Genomic DNA, 15,267 nt, shown 5'->3' on the forward strand with positions numbered 1-15,267 from the left:
GCTGGTGAATGGGGTGAGGGAGGTGTGGGCTGGTGAATGGGGTGGGGGGTGTGGGCTGGTGCTCGGGGTGGGGGAGGTGTGGGCTGGTGAATGGGGTGGGGGAGGTGTGGGCTGGTGAATGGGGTGGGGGAGGTGTGAGCTGGTGAATGGGGTGGGGGAGGTGTGAGCTGGTGCTCGGGTGGGGGAGGTGTGGGCTGGTGAATGGGGTGGGGGAGGTGTGGGCTGGTGAATGGGGTGGGGGAGGTGTGGGCTGGTGAATGGGGTGGGGGAGGTGTGGGCTGGTGAATGGGGTGGGGGAGGTGTGGGCTGGTGAATGGTGTGGGGGGCTGGTGAATGGGGTGGGGGAGGTGTGAGCTGGTGAATGGGGTGGGGGTGGTGTGGCTGGTGCTCGGGGTGGGGGAGGTGTGGGCTGATGAATGGGGTGGGGGAGGTGTGGGCTGATGAATGGGGTGGGGGAGGTGTGGGCTGGTGAATGGGGTGGGGGAGGTGTGGGCTGGTGAATGGGGTGGGGAGGTGTGAGCTGGTGAATGGGGTGTGAGCTGGTGGGGGGGGTGGGCTGGTGAATGGGGTGGGGGAGGTGTGAGCTGGTGAATGGGGTGGGGAGGTGTGAGCTGGTGAATGGGGTGGGGAGGTGTGAGCTGGTGAATGGGGTGGGGGGGGTGTGAGCTGGTGAATGGGGTGGGGGAGGTGTGGGCTGGTGAATGGGGTGGGGGAGGTGTGGGCTGGTGAATGGGGTGGGGAGGTGTGAGCTGGTGAATGGGGTGGGGGGGGTGTGAGCTGGTGAATGGGGTGGGGGAGGTGTGGGCTGGTGAATGGGGTGGGGAGGTGTGGGCTGGTGAATGGGGTGGGGGAGGTGTGGGCTGGTGAATGGTGTGGGGGGGCTGGTGAATGGGGTGGGGGAGGTGTGAGCTGGTGAATGGGGTGGGGGTGGTGTGGCTGGTGCTCGGGGTGGGGGAGGTGTGGGCTGATGAATGGGGTGGGGGAGGTGTGGGCTGGTGAATGGGGTGGGGGAGGTGTGGGCTGGTGAATGGGGTGGGGGAGGTGTGGGCTGGTGAATGGGGTGGGGGAGGTGTGGGCTGGTGAATGGGGTGGGGAGGTGTGAGCTGGTGAATGGGGTGGGGGGGGTGGGCTGGTGAATGGGGTGGGGGGGGTGGGCTGGTGAATGGGGTGGGGGGGGTGGGCTGGTGAATGGGGTGGGGAGGTGTGAGCTGGTGAATGGGGTGGGGGGGGTGTGAGCTGGTGAATGGGGTGGGGGAGGTGTGGGCTGGTGAATGGGGTGGGGGAGGTGTGGGCTGGTGAATGGGGTGGGGAGGTGTGAGCTGGTGAATGGGGTGGGGGAGGTGTGGGCTGGTGAATGGGGTGGGGGAGGTGTGGGCTGGTGAATGGGGTGGGGGAGGTGTGGGCTGGTGAATGGGGTGGGGGAGGTGTGGGCTGGTGAATGGGGTGGGGAGGTGTGAGCTGGTGAATGGGGTGGGGGAGGTGTGGGCTGGTGAATGGGGTGGGGGAGGTGTGGGCTGGTGAATGGGGTGGGGGAGGTGTGGGCTGGTGAATGGGGTGGGGGAGGTGTGGGCTGGTGAATGGGGTGGGGAGGTGTGGGCTGCTGAATGGGGTGGGGGAGGTGTGAGCTGGTGAATGGGGTGGGGGAGGTGTGGGCTGGTGAATGGGGTGGGGGGGTCTGGGCTGGTGAATGGGGTGGGGGAGGTGTGGGCTGGTGAATGGGCTGGGGGAGGTGTGGGCTGGTGAATGGGGTGGGGGAGGTGTGAGCTGGTGAATGGGGTGGGGAGGTGTGAGCAGGTGAATGGGGTGGGGGAGGTGTGAGCTGGTGAATGGGGTGGGGGAGGTGTGGGCTGGTGAATGGGGTGGGGGAGGTGTGGGCTGGTGAATGGGGTGGGGGAGGTGTGGGCTGGTGAATGGGGTGGGGGAGGTGTGGGCTGGTGAATGGGGTGGGGGGGGTGTGGGCTGGTGAATGGGGTGGGGGGGGTGTGAGCTGGTGAATGGGGTGGAGGAGGTGTGAGCTGGTGAATGGGGTGGGGGAGGTGTGAGCTGGTGAATGGGGTGGGGGAAGTGTGGGCTGGTGAATGGGGTGGGGGAGGTGTGAGCTGGTGAATGGGGTGGGGGAGGTGTGAGCTGGTGAATGGGGTGGGGGAGGTGTGAGCTGGTGAATGGGGTGGGGGAAGTGTGGGCTGGTGAATGGGGTGGGGGAGGTGTGAGCTGGTGAATGGGGTGGGGGAGGTGTGGGCTGGTGAATGGGGTGGGGGAGGTGTGGGCTGGTGAATGGGGTGGGGGAGGTGTGGGCTGGTGAATGGGGTGGGGTGGGTGTGAGCTGGTGAATGGGGTGGGGTGGGTGTGGGCTGGTGAATGGTGTGGGGGAGGTGTGGGCTGGTGAATGGGGTGGGGGAGGTGTGGGCTGGTGAATGGGGTGGGGTGGGTGTGGGCTGGTGAATGGGGTGGGGGAGGTGTGAGCTGGTGAATGGGGTGGGGGGGTGTGAGCTGGTGAATGGGGTGGGGGAGGTGTGGGCTGGTGAATGGGGTGGGGAGGTGTGGGCTGGTGAATGGGGTGGGGAGGTGTGGGCTGGTGAATGGGGTGGGGGGGTGTGGGCTGGTGAATGGGGTGGGGGGGTGTGAGCTGGTGAATGGGGTGGGGGAGGTGTGAGCTGGTGAATGGGGTGGGGGAGGTGTGGGCTGGTGAATGGGGTGGGGGGTGTGGGCTGGTGCTCGGGGTGGGGGAGGTGTGGGCTGGTGAATGGGGTGGGGGAGGTGTGGGCTGCTGAATGGGGTGGGGGAGGTGTGGGCTGGTGAATGGGGTGGGGGAGGTGTGAGCTGGTGAATGGGGTGGGGGAGGTCTGGGCTGCTGAATGGGGTGGGGGAGGTGTGGGCTGGTGCTCGGGGTGGGGGAGGTGTGGGCTGGTGAATGGGGTGGGGGAGGTGTGGGCTGGTGAATGGGGTGGGGGAGGTGTGAGCTGGTGAATGGGGTGGGGGAGGTCTGGGCTGGTGAATGGGGTGGGGGAGGTGTGAGCTGGTGAATGGGGTGGGGGAGGTGTGGGCTGGTGAATGGGGTGGGGAGGTGTGGGCTGGTGAATGGGGTGGGGAGGTGTGGGCTGGTGAATGGGGTGGGGGGGTGTGAGCTGGTGAATGGGGTGGGGGAGGTGTGAGCTGGTGAATGGGGTGGGGGAGGTGTGGGCTGGTGAATGGGGTGGGGGGTGTGGGCTGGTGCTCGGGGTGGGGGAGGTGTGGGCTGGTGAATGGGGTGGGGGAGGTGTGGGCTGCTGAATGGGGTGGGGGAGGTGTGGGCTGGTGAATGGGGTGGGGGAGGTGTGAGCTGGTGAATGGGGTGGGGGAGGTCTGGGCTGCTGAATGGGGTGGGGGAGGTGTGGGCTGGTGCTCGGGGTGGGGGAGGTGTGGGCTGGTGAATGGGGTGGGGGAGGTGTGGGCTGGTGAATGGGGTGGGGGAGGTGTGAGCTGGTGAATGGGGTGGGGGAGGTCTGGGCTGGTGAATGGGGTGGGGGAGGTGTGAGCTGGTGAATGGGGTGGGGGAGGTGTGGGCTGGTGAATGGGGTGGGGGAGGTGTGGGCTGGTGAATGGGGTGGGGGAGGTGTGAGCTGGTGAATGGGGTGGGGGAGGTGTGAGCTGGTGAATGGGGTGGGGGAGGTGTGAGCTGGTGAATGGGGTGGGGGAGGTGTGAGCTGGTGAATGGGGTGGGGAGGTGTGAGCTGGTGAATGGGGTGGGGGAGGTGTGGGCTGGTGAATGGGGTGGGGGAGGTGAATGGGGTGGGGGAGGTGTGGGCTGGTGAATGGGTGGGGGAGGTGTGGGCTGGTGAATGGGGTGGGGGAGGTGTGGGCTGGTGAATGGGGTGGGGGAGGTGTGAGCTGGTGAATGGGGTGGGGGAGGTGTGAGCTGGTGAATGGGGTGGGGGAGGTGTGGGCTGGTGAATGTGGTGGGGAATCCCCTCTCGCTTTTCGGCCGGTCCGCACACCTAGGTTGTACCTGCTTTTCTCCACCACATTCCTGAGTTACGGGAGCCTTCTGTTTGCCAGATTTCGAAGCTTTCGTCCCCCTCCACTGTAGCTATGGACACTTGCTCTGGACCCACTTTTTGTTTCTATACTTGTCTCCAATTATCACCACCAACATTTAAACTCTCCTGCCTTCTACCCTATCACAGATCTTCCCTTTTGTTCTTTCCTCCCCCTCCCCCCTTGCTTAAAAACTGTTACATCTCTAACTTTTACAGTTCTGACGAAGAGTCAACGACCTGAAACGTTAACTCCGTTTCTCCCTCCACAGAAGCTGGCTGACCTGTTGAGTATTCGCAGCATTTTCTGTTTTTATATCTTATATTCATCTTCGTTCCCGCTCCATTTTATGCCTAAGGACTCTGACCTCTCCTACTGTCATTATTTTCATGTTGCATTCCTAAGTTCGCACTGAGTATGTACTTTTACGGTTGGTGGCGGGCAGTGTTGGAAGCAGCGTGCCGGTCATTCCAGGCCCGCTTCCTGGGTATTGTCTGGTGAAACTGACACGGGGCCAGCCTTTGTCTCGGATTGGAGGGCAGGGCGAGGCGCCCTTCTGATTGGAGGAGGGGGAGCTGTCAATCTGCTGTGTTGACGCCACAAAGGAAGGAGCGGGCGGGCGCAGCTTGACTGTGGCAGTGGGTGCAGCGGGAGCCGAGCAACATGGTGAGTGATCGGGGGAGTTCCGTCCGGCACACAGCCGCGCTCCGCTCTTTAACCGCTTGTAACTTTGTTTTCTCTTGTGTTTGTTTTGCAGTGCGATTTCACCGAGGATCAGATCGCCGGTAAGTTGTGGCTTTGTTTGTATCTGGAGATGGTGCAGCGCCGGGTTCGAGTGGGGAAACTTTTCCGGCTCTGAAAACCCCGAGCTTCCCCTTTTCATTACTTTTCTCCCGGGGCAGCTCCCGAACTGATGGGATCCAGCCGCTCACTGGTGGGGGGGCCCGAAGCCTCGCCCTCTCGCAGTGCAGCGCCCCGCGGTTGGGTTTCTGATGCTGACTGGGTTGATGTTGTAGCCGGAAGCCGCGCCTTTCCGCTCACCGCTCACAGTCTCCCCGACCCTGGACCCGCCCCGCCCGAGGAGGCTGACTGCACTCGCTCCATAACTCCATATAAGGGCAAAGATCGCGGCGCTCGGCCCCTCCCGAGCGCCCCGCCAGCGCCTCCACCCCCCAATTCCGGGCCGGGCCAGGCCTGGCGCAAAGCTCCGGCTGCTCTCATTCCCCGACATCGCCAAGCTGTGCGGCGGCTGCATAGACCCAGCTCGGTCCAGCCCGACTCTGTGTGTCGGGGGAGTCCGGGGCGGGGGAAAGAGACCCTTGTGTCCGGGGGTTACTCGAGGCTGTGGTCCCTCCTTTCACTTATTGCTCATCACACAGATTAAAAAAGTTCACCAGTGAAATCTTCCGGGGACCCGGCTCAGCCACCAGTGGTGGGGCGAAGGGAGGGGGAAGATACCCAAGGGGCTGGAGGTGGAGGAAATATTTACACATTTTCCAAATAAATATTGAAACCCTTTGTCTATCCGAGGCAATTCTTTATCCACTCTGCTGCTGTTTTATTATTGATGTCTTTGGAGAAACTGGAGCCTGAAAGATGAAGCCAGGAGACTTCATGCAGTGTTTGACACATGAATCTTTCAGACTGATTGTTCCTTGCCTGACTCAAGTAAAACGATGATTCATCCTGTTTTACTCGAGCTTCAGATTGTTTTCAGTGGTGAGGGCGGTGTGTGCGCCTCTGTTTCTGTCGCGATGATTCACAAACTGTTCCGCCACAAATAATAGACTGGTTTAAATAAGTTTTTAAAAACTGAATAAACTTAACTTTCTTAACAAAGTTGAGTTGTACAAATAGAATACAAAAAACATGTCCAAGACTGCCTTCCACTGTCTAGTGGGGAATGTGGAGAACAGCCAGGGAAAGAGCTGGCGTGACTCAATGATTGAGCAGGCTCAATTGCTGAAATGGCCTCCCCAGTTATTTTGTTCTTTGCATGTGTTGCCTCAAATTGCAACATAGAAATAGTCCGTTCAACCTAACCAGTCTGAGCAGTAATCCTAATCCCATGTACCTGCCCTGTTCCCAGATACCTGTGTTCCCCTTCCCTTCAGCCTCCTCTCTAGCCCATGCTCTCTGCTTCAATCAGTAACTTTAATAAAAAAATTAAAAAAAAAGTTTCCCCCTCTCTAATCTCTTGCACTTGATCTTGTATTAGACGCCTCAACCCTGGAAACCTAATTTTCTTTGCAGAATTCAAAGAGGCATTCTACCTCTATGACCGAATTGGTGAAGGTAGAATTGGCTACAGCCAGTTTGCTGATCTCTTGCGTGCTCTTGGCCAGAATCCATGCAATGCTGAAGTCTTGAAAGTCCTTGGGAACCCAAAGCCTGAAGGTAAGGACCAGAATGCTGTGAATGGGGGAGGAAGAGATTTTAAGGCCTTGGAGAGGGTGTGGAGATAATTTACATGGGATGAGGGAATTCTACTGTGTGGAGACGTGAGAAGCTGGGATTGTTCTCCTTGGTGAAAAGAAGGTTGAGGGGAGATTTAAGAGGTGTTTGGTTTTTGACATATCTACTGTCTCCACTGGCAGGAGGGTCAGTAACCAGATGACTGATTTTAAGATAATTAGCAAAGAGGGAGGGGGGGTTGAGAATTTATTTTTCAGCGAGTTGTGATCGGGAATGCGCTCCCTGAGTGTGCTGGAAGTCGATTCAATAAAAACTTTCAAAAGGTAGTTGGATAAATCCTTGAGGAAAAAATTGCAGGGCTATGGGGAAAGAGCAGGGGAGCGGGATTAATTGTATATTTCTTTCGAAGAGCCAGCACTGGCACGATGGGCTGAATGGCCTCCTGTGTTGTATGTTTCTATTGCAGTGATTTTTTTTTTTTAAACTTCTAAAATCCAGAGTTTGACTCTGGCTTGACTACTTGTTCAAATGTAGTTATTCCATGGGTATGTTTAGCTAGCTGATTGGATATCTGATGGGCAGGCACAACCTTGTATGATCCAGAATTTCTCTGACATGACATGCACTGGACTTGAAGGCAGGAGTCGAGTCAAATCTGTTTTCATAAGGAGGAAAAAAAATTGCTTACTACAAGGCAAATCTGTGCCTCAATTTTTGATGGCTTTGTTCAAAGTTTGCAGTTTGTTGCATGGACTTGATCTTGTTTTGCTGATTTTTAATTGGATAGCCAAGCATTTTGTAATGCATTCTGTCTGCTTCAGCATGTCTCCTGATAGGTTAACAAGGCTTGGCAATTGATGTTTGTAATTAAGGAATTGGGGAAGATCACAGACGGGACAAGTAAACTCTTGCATTTTCTACATTTTCAGACATGAATGTGAAAACTCTGGACTTTGAGCAGTTCCTTCCCAAGCTTCAGGACATTGCAAGAAACAAGGAACCAGGAACCTTTGAAGACTTTGTAGAGGGTCTACGTGTCTTTGATAAGGAAGGCAATGGCACAGTCATGGGTGCTGAACTGCGCCATGTGCTGGTCACTCTCGGTAAGGGTTTGTGTGATGTATCGTGGCCCTGTGGTAAAATTACCATGTGAAACTCTGATGTTGTAAGGCTTTTTTTTATCACTACAGATCAGAAATGTTGTTGTCAAATTCTTCAACACTAGTTATATGGTTATGTTCAGGATCAGACCTGTTTCCTGATTGGTTTAGTTGTCCTTTCACTCTTGAACCTGTGTTCAAATCCAGTCCAAACTCTGATCTGCCAGCTACAAGATTCCTGCATTCAATGTGTTTCTACTGGCGTACAACACAAAACATCCCATAATTTAGCCTAAATAGGGGCACTCACTTGTGTTACAGTGGGTGAGGAAAATGAATGAAATTCATGGCTGGGTGTGACTGCTTTTTCAGGTTACCATTGAAGATGCGCTTTTTTTTTTTTTTGCTCTGGTTGTGCTTTACTTTAATTAACCTGCGAATGCTCAGTACTGCTACCCACACTTGCTCACTCGCTCAGTGCTGAGACCGTGTCTCTCTCATGTATTCCATTCTCTGACATCCGTCAGCTCAAAAATAAAACGTTGCCATCTCTCAAATCTGGGCCCATCTCTCCTACAACTTCATGTTTGAACCATTCCATCTCCTTCAGGTTTCAACTCCTGCCACAGCCCTGATCAAAGTCCTAAATGATTATGTACACTGACTAACCAATATGAATTGTCCTTCATCCTTTCTGCAGCCTTTGACATGGTCGACCACACCATCTTTCTCTCTAAAGCCTCTCCTCCATTGTCCAGCTCAGTGGGACTGCCCTCGCTGGTTCCACTCTTGCCTATCCAGTTGAAGCAACAGCATTCTCCTGCAATGGCTTCTCTTCCTACCCCTACACTGTCACCCCAAGTTCCCCGTGATCAATCTGTGGGCCCATCCGCTGCTCCCTGGTGACAACTTCCACATGCACACTGACCAGCCAGCTGTACTGCTTGTCTGACATCCAGCTTTGGGTGAGCTGCAATTTACTCCAGCTAAACATTGGGAAGGCTGAAGCCATTGTCTTCAACCTTTGACACAAACTCGTCCCCTTGCCTGCACCTGCCTCCCTGGCCACAGTCTCAGACTGAAGCAGCCGGTTCACGACCACAGCGTCTCATTTGCTGCCCCCCCCCCCCCCCAAGCTGAACTAATGACCACCCCCCCCCCCCCCCCCCCCAAGCCGAACTAATGACCCCCCCCCCCCCTGCCATCCTCCATCACAAAGGCCTACTTCACCCTACATAAAATAACCTGTCACTGCCCCGACCGTAGTCCATCTGCTGCTGAATCCCTCCTCTATGCCGTTGTCTCCTCCCATACACCATAGCGGCTGTGCCTTTAGGCGTCTAAGCCCCATGCTCTGGAATTCCCTCTGCTCTTGTGACTCCTTTAAAAACTTCTCTCTTTGGCCAAGCTTTTGTCACCCCCTCCTAATGTCTCCTTTGGCTCAGCATCCAATTTCTCTTTGCGACTGCGAAGCGACTGGTTCTTCAGTGTTAAAGATGGTGTGTAAACTCTGTCGCCTCCTCCTGCCTGTGCTTCGGTTTTATTGTGTAGGTGTAGAAGGGCTTGAGTCCCAAAATGTCGACTCTGTTCTTGACTGACCTGACTTGTTTACAGCAGATGCTGTCTGCCTGTTAATCCAGCAGCTGTGTTTTCTAGGTGAGAAAATGACTGAAGAAGAAGTGGAGACTCTGCTTGCTGGACATGAGGATGCCAATGGCTGCATCAACTATGAGGGTAAGTGCCAGGCCTCTGCCTTGAAGAATGAGCTGGGTGAGACCACTTCTTAAATGTTTGCCCCTGGTTTTGATGGCTGATCCAGCTGGAATGGTTCTAACTTCACTATTTAACTCCAAAAAGTAGTTGTGTAGCATGGGTGTGCTTGTGTATATCATTTGTTTTGACATCGTGCTGTACAGAAATCAGGATCATGCTGCTGTGATCGATCAATGGTCCAGGTGGCACCAGAAAGTAGCAAAGCATTGGTTCAGGCTGCCTGAAGGCAACAGGCAGCTCACTCCAGACTGACCCCTGCAGCTTCTCGGTGTCAACAGTGGGAGAAACACAACAAATGGTAGATTACAATGATGGTTACATTTATGGGTGAGGGAGGTCATTCAGCCCTACATTTCCCCCGCTGTAACATCCAGTTGTTTAAATGATTGCAGGGTTTTTGCCTCCCCTCTATCTCCGAGCCCATTCACTCTGAAGAATCTCCGTTCTAAATGTACCATTGACTACAATACAAAAATGGACCTGCCCCTGCTTGTGTTTGAGGGATTTGTGTTCTCTCTCGTTCGCCTGTTCTGTGTTGGAGGGAGGAGCATGTCATCGGTACAGCTTTGAAGCAAAGCTTTCCAGGACAATAAGTACCTGAAGCAATGCTTAAATGTTCATCTTTGCAAACATGCACTGGTCTTTGAAAGGACAAGACTAGCTGATTCTTGTAACATTAGTCACTGACCATCTCATTTAGAAGTCTGAGTACCATCCTTGGGTAGAATGTTTAACCGAAGTTCTGCATAGATACTAAAATGCCTGCTGCACTATTTGAGGAAGAGCAGGGTAAAGCTGTCTCTTTAACCCCTTTGGTACCAGTCAGCAGATTGTGAATTGTGCATTGTATTCTGCACAGTTACCATCACACTTGCTGAGAATTTCTGCCTACATTTAACCCCCACAATACCCTTTGGCAGATTGGATCTCGTGGCTGGTGTTCTGGCTACTATATCCCCTTGGATATGAAATTTTACAGCACCAGAGGCCATTCAGCACATGTTCTGTGCCCCCTCTGAGAGCCATCACCTTGGTCCCAGTCCCTGCCTCTTCCCATTTCATTTATTTAAACACAAATTCCTAAATATTTATCCACTTCCCTTTTTAAATGCGATTTTATAGATTCTGCTTCCCCTGCTGTTTCTGGTCAGACATGGCGTGTCCTATTGTAAATAAACTCTCCTGACCCCTTCCTTCATTCTGTTGGTGATCTTAAATTCTTCCCTCTAGTTAGTTACTGACCAATGGAAAGTGTTTCTGATTTTACTTTCTCAAAACCCTTAATACTCCACCTCCTCTAAAACCCTTCATAATACTCAACCCCCTCCTATCAGATCTCCTCCTTAACCTTTTCTGTTCGAATGACAAGAGCCCCAGTTTCTCTGGTGTCTCCTCATAACTGGAGCCTCTCATCCCTGGAGTCATCTCTGTGAACCCCTTCTGCACCTTCTCCATGGCTGTGACATCCTTCCTAAAGTAAGGCACTGAAACTGGACATGCTATTCTAATATGGCCTGACCAATGATTTGTACAAGTTTGGCATTACCTCTGTTTCTGTGCTCAATACTCTTATTTATAAAACCTAGGGTCCCACGTGGCTTTTTTTCCCATATCTTTATCAACTTGTCATCTAACTTAAAGATTTGTGTATCTGAATCACTCTACTCCCTTTTTAATGTTTCCCATTTAGTGTCCTCTCCTCCTTCCTCCCACTTCTTCCCACAAGTGATCACCTCATCTTGCTGCAGTAAATTTTATCTGACTGACCTATGCCCCATTTACTAATCTATGTCCTCCTGAAGTCTCTTTGGTTAATCGTGCTCGCTATATTTGAGGTCTGCCCTCTATACCCAAGTCCAGATCACTTTTTTAGAATAAATTATATTTTTGGGAAGAGCAGTGGTCCCAACGTTGAGGGATGTCACTGTTTACATCTCTCCAGTCTCGAAGGTTCATTAATCATGGCTCTGTTTTGGGGGTAGGGGGTAGAGGTTAGTGTTAAATGATCAGCTGAGCTCTGTATAGCTTCAGATCAAACCAAGTAGTTGAATACCACTGATCCTGGTGAATGTTTGCAGCCACAGGCTCAGATCTGCATACGGCCTGTGAACTTATTTTAACCAGTACAGACCCCTCTTTCCCCAGGTGCTCGCAGAGGGTGCAAGTTAGTAATGTTTGTCTGCTTGAGCACTGCTCATATAGTAGAGAACTCTAGCACGGCCCTCTGACCAAGCACCAACAGTTAAAACTAATATAGGACAGAGACTAACTTTCTGCTTTTTGTTTATAAATTCCTTTCCCTGAAATCCTGACTGGCCCCCTGGATCCTGGCCAAGTGTTGGGAGGGTATTTTGGGCCTCAGATGGAGCCTGACCCTGTCATCACCCAATATTCACGTGCATGTCCGAGGAGGGGTTGGTCCTGATTAGAGACAAGAACGCTGCCTCATTTCCCTCCACCCCTAGCCCATGGGCACTAGACCAATTGTTACACTGCCATCATCCTGGCTGACCTGGGATTGAACCTGGGACCTTCTGGTCTCTGATTCTGTACCACTCTTGTGTACTGGGTCATTGTGGTAGCTGAGGGAGACTTGGATAATGGAGACTATTTTCAAGTGGAACAGGAGCACCGCAAGGATATCGTGATTCTATATGTTCCATTGCAGTACGATGTAGGAGAAGCTCCAGTGGTTCTCTGTCCAGCTTCTCCGATGAAGAACTTGAAACGAGTGAGCCTTAAACGCAACTCGTTGCAAGAATTGGCTCCTGTTTGGACTCTCTCTCTCTATATTGACCTGTTTGAAACCAGTTCAGTGTCCAAATCCCCTGCATTTCTTGGGGTGGCTCCATGTCGAATACTTGATTTCAAACTGCGTTGCTTTTTTTTTTACACTTAGTTTAACATTTTTCTTCCTTTGACAGCTTTTGTCAGACACATCATGTCTGGGTGAATGGCAGCCATGGTACGCCACCTTGACACATCATTTTTTTTTTCTCCCTGCCAGTTTTGGTCCTGTTATCTTTCCTTGGCATGTTCTGCATGTGGCTTGTTCTAGGTGTGAAGTGGGGTGGGGGGGTGTATCTCTGGTTCTCAGCTGTACTTGAATCTCTGCCAACTAAAGGAAGGCCATTTGAATCTTGACCACGCTGTGCAGGCCTGTTGGATGGTCTCATTCAGGGTTTGTCTTTTTAAACTTAATATCTACCATCTTAAGTCCATTTTTGGTGCAGAATTATTGTGCCAATATTTTCCTGTCAAAAATTGGACACACTCTCTCTCCTTCCCCAGTTCCTAAATTACAACTGATGCCCACAGTCCCTTTGGGGAAAGATTGGTTTTTCCTTTTCTTCCCCAGCCCCTGCATCATCTTCAGTGCTTCCCAGTGGCAGATAAAGGAAGTAACTAAACCAGTAATGGCTGATTGTGGGATCATTGGCTACAATGGTCTTCCTTTGGTAACTAATGTGTTGCTGCGAGTTGACATGCCTGCATTCTTTTATCCAACTAGGCTTTGCCAGCCTGACGGTCAGAGCTGCCATTTTTATTTGCTGCTCCTTTCTGTAGTTAGTGCAAACTGGGAAAACTGACTTTTAGACCGACTGCACAATAGATTCTGTAACTGCTTTGGATTGGGGGGGAAAGGTTCCGATTACCATCTGTTTCAGTCAGTGACTAGGATTATTTTGAATAGCTTGTCAATTCTAATTTAAGATAATATACGTCTTGAAATAAATTGCTCAGTTTTTGCAGACAGTAGCTCTTGAACTTCTAGTAAATTGGGATCATTCTGTACTGTTTTTTGCATGACTTTGCTGTCTGTCTATATTGTTCCTGGATTTCGGGCTGGTTTTATCATAAAATTTTGTCAAATTTTAATCGGAACCTTTCTTTAATTCTCCACATGTCCCAATTATTTAACTTTGTTTCTTTTTTTCCTTCAGAGCTGGTCCGAATGGTGATGAGCGGCTGATGGTTCACTTGTACCTGAACTTTTTAAGTGCCTTTTCTACCTGTATACAAACCTCGTTTTCTAAATGAATTATTTTCTGTTTGTGTTTATCAACACCCATACATGCATGCAGGCCGGAGAATGAGTCTCTAATGCACGGAGCGTATCGGGAGGGTGATGGGAGCTGACTAGGTATCGAGGGAGGAAATTATTCCTGGATACACTGCAGCCTTCTGGATCTCCTCAGTAGGAATAAGTGTCCCACACGGTTCTAGTTGAACACACTGCCCCCTTCCCCACCACCACCACCACCACCACACACACACAACACCCCCCCCCCCCCCCAAAAAAAACCTTGGAGACTGGCTGATTTGGAGGCATCTGAAGGTCAAAAAGTGAAAGTGGCTCCAAGTTCATTGGTTTCTGCTCGGATTGTATCTGCACATCTTTAATCCTAAATTATCTTCTGTATTTCATTGCTTTCATGTAATAAAATCTCAGTGAAATGTCCTCTCTGGCTTGTCTTGTCTGTTGGAAGTATTTTTCAACCTGATGCAGTTTACTGCTGGTATGGGGGGGGGGGGGTCTGGACTAAGGGAGTGGGAGCTGAAGTTAGCCCAGGATTCCTGGCAGATGTGCTGCTGTCAGCTTTTGATCACCTTCAGGGGGTGGCGATGAGTCCAATGTCTTAACAACCCTCTGCATTATTAAGGGTTCAGTGCCATTCACAACTCTGCCATTATAATGAAGCAGTCTATGCCTGCCTGCAGCAAGACCTGGGTGACATTCAGGCTTGAGTTGATAAGTGGCAAGTAACACTTGTACCACAAGTGCCAGGCAATGACTATCTCCAACAAGAGAGGTTCTAACCACTGCCCCATGATATTTAATGGAATTACCATTGTTGAATCCTCCACCATCAACATCCGGGGGGTCCCTATTGACCAGAAACTTAACTGCACCAGCCACGTAAATACTGTGGCTACAAGAGCAGGTCAGAGGCTGGGTATTCTGGGGTGAGTGTCCCCAAAATGTGATGGAATACTCTCCACTTGCCTAGATGAGTGCAGCTCTGACAACACTCAAAGCTCGACACCATCCAGCATAATGCAGCCTGCTTAATGAGCAGCCCATCCACCACCTTAAACATTCACTTCCCCCCTCCACCACCGGCGCAGGGTGGCTACCATTTACAAGATTCACTGCAGCAACTCTATCCCCTCAAAAGATGAGGGCAGCAGGTGCATAGGAACACCACCACCTCCAGGTCACACACGAGCCTGACTTGGAAGCAGATCATCATTCCTTCATCACTCGGTCAAAATCCTGGAACTCCCTAACAGCACTGAGGGAGTACCTTCACCACACAGACTGCAGCGGTTCAAGAAGGCGGCTCATCCCCACCTTCTCGAGGGCAATTAGGGGAAGGGTAATAAATGCCGGCCTGGCCAGTGATGCCCACACCCCAGGAACAAAAGAAAGACTATTGGTTGGACAGTCAGTGACAAGACTGAACTGAAATAGCGGTTGGTCCTGCCTCTGGTTGCTGTCTCACCTGGGGTCAGGGTTCAAGGCCCCCACTCCAAAGACCCGAGCACATAATCTAGGCCATGAGTACTGATCCGAGTGCTGCACTGTTGGTGGTGCCACCTTTTGAGTGAACTGTTCAACTGAGGCCCCATCTGCCCTTTTGGGTGGTGAGGAATACAAGGAATGACCTGTTGAGGCTGTGAATTTGTGTAGAAGACTTTTAAGATGAAGGCAGAGGGACACAATCCAGGACTTGAATAAAGGGCTAATGTTCTCTGCAGTTCAGTGGTTCAAATTTCTGCACTTAACTCTGACTTAAAAAAATAGGCAGTGAGCGGTGTTCGGGAGTGGAGAGCGGTCTGTGCTGTGTGAGGAGAGTGGAGAGCGGTCTGTGCTGTGTGAGGAGAGTGGAGAGCGGTCTGTGCTGTGTGAGGAGAGTGGAGAGCGGTCTGTGCTGTGTGAGGGGAGTGGAGAGCGGTCTGT

General features: G+C 52.1%; 2 protein-coding genes across 4 annotated transcripts in view; one reads left to right on the forward strand and one right to left on the reverse strand.

The window, feature by feature from the left end:
• The window catches only part of hat1 (histone acetyltransferase 1), a 92,114-nt gene extending 87,685 nt beyond the window's left edge, over positions 1–4,429 (reverse strand). Inside the window, exon 1 of one of the 2 annotated variants that reach the window (XM_085972654.1) lies at positions 4,298–4,429. In XM_085972654.1, coding sequence (XP_085828780.1) covers positions 4,298–4,343 — 46 coding nt within the window. In that variant the 5' untranslated portion in view covers positions 4,344–4,429. Of the gene's footprint in view, positions 1–3,985; positions 4,020–4,297 lie in introns of those variants that run through there. The other variant, XM_085972655.1, reaches the window with a different exon arrangement.
• A 165-nt stretch (positions 4,430–4,594) lies between these two features.
• Positions 4,595–13,764, forward strand: LOC147096962 (myosin light polypeptide 6-like). Of its 2 annotated transcripts, XM_085972659.1 has the most exons (7): positions 4,595–4,680; positions 4,772–4,799; positions 6,268–6,411; positions 7,359–7,532; positions 9,186–9,263; positions 12,227–12,267; positions 13,247–13,764. In XM_085972659.1, the coding sequence occupies exons 1-6, from the start codon at positions 4,678–4,680 to the stop codon at positions 12,253–12,255; spliced, it is 456 nt and encodes a 151-aa protein (XP_085828785.1). In that variant the 5' UTR covers positions 4,595–4,677; the 3' UTR covers positions 12,256–12,267; positions 13,247–13,764. The 2 variants fall into 2 exon arrangements, with proteins under 2 accessions (XP_085828785.1, XP_085828783.1); XM_085972657.1 differs by lacking the exon at positions 12,227–12,267.
• Positions 13,765–15,267: the final 1,503 nt, after the last annotated feature.

The sequence above is a fragment of the Somniosus microcephalus genome, chromosome 33 (assembly GCF_052327205.1).
Source record: "Somniosus microcephalus isolate GS21.2 chromosome 33, FLI_Smic_1.0, whole genome shotgun sequence".
Taxonomy (NCBI): Eukaryota; Metazoa; Chordata; class Chondrichthyes; order Squaliformes; family Somniosidae; genus Somniosus; species Somniosus microcephalus.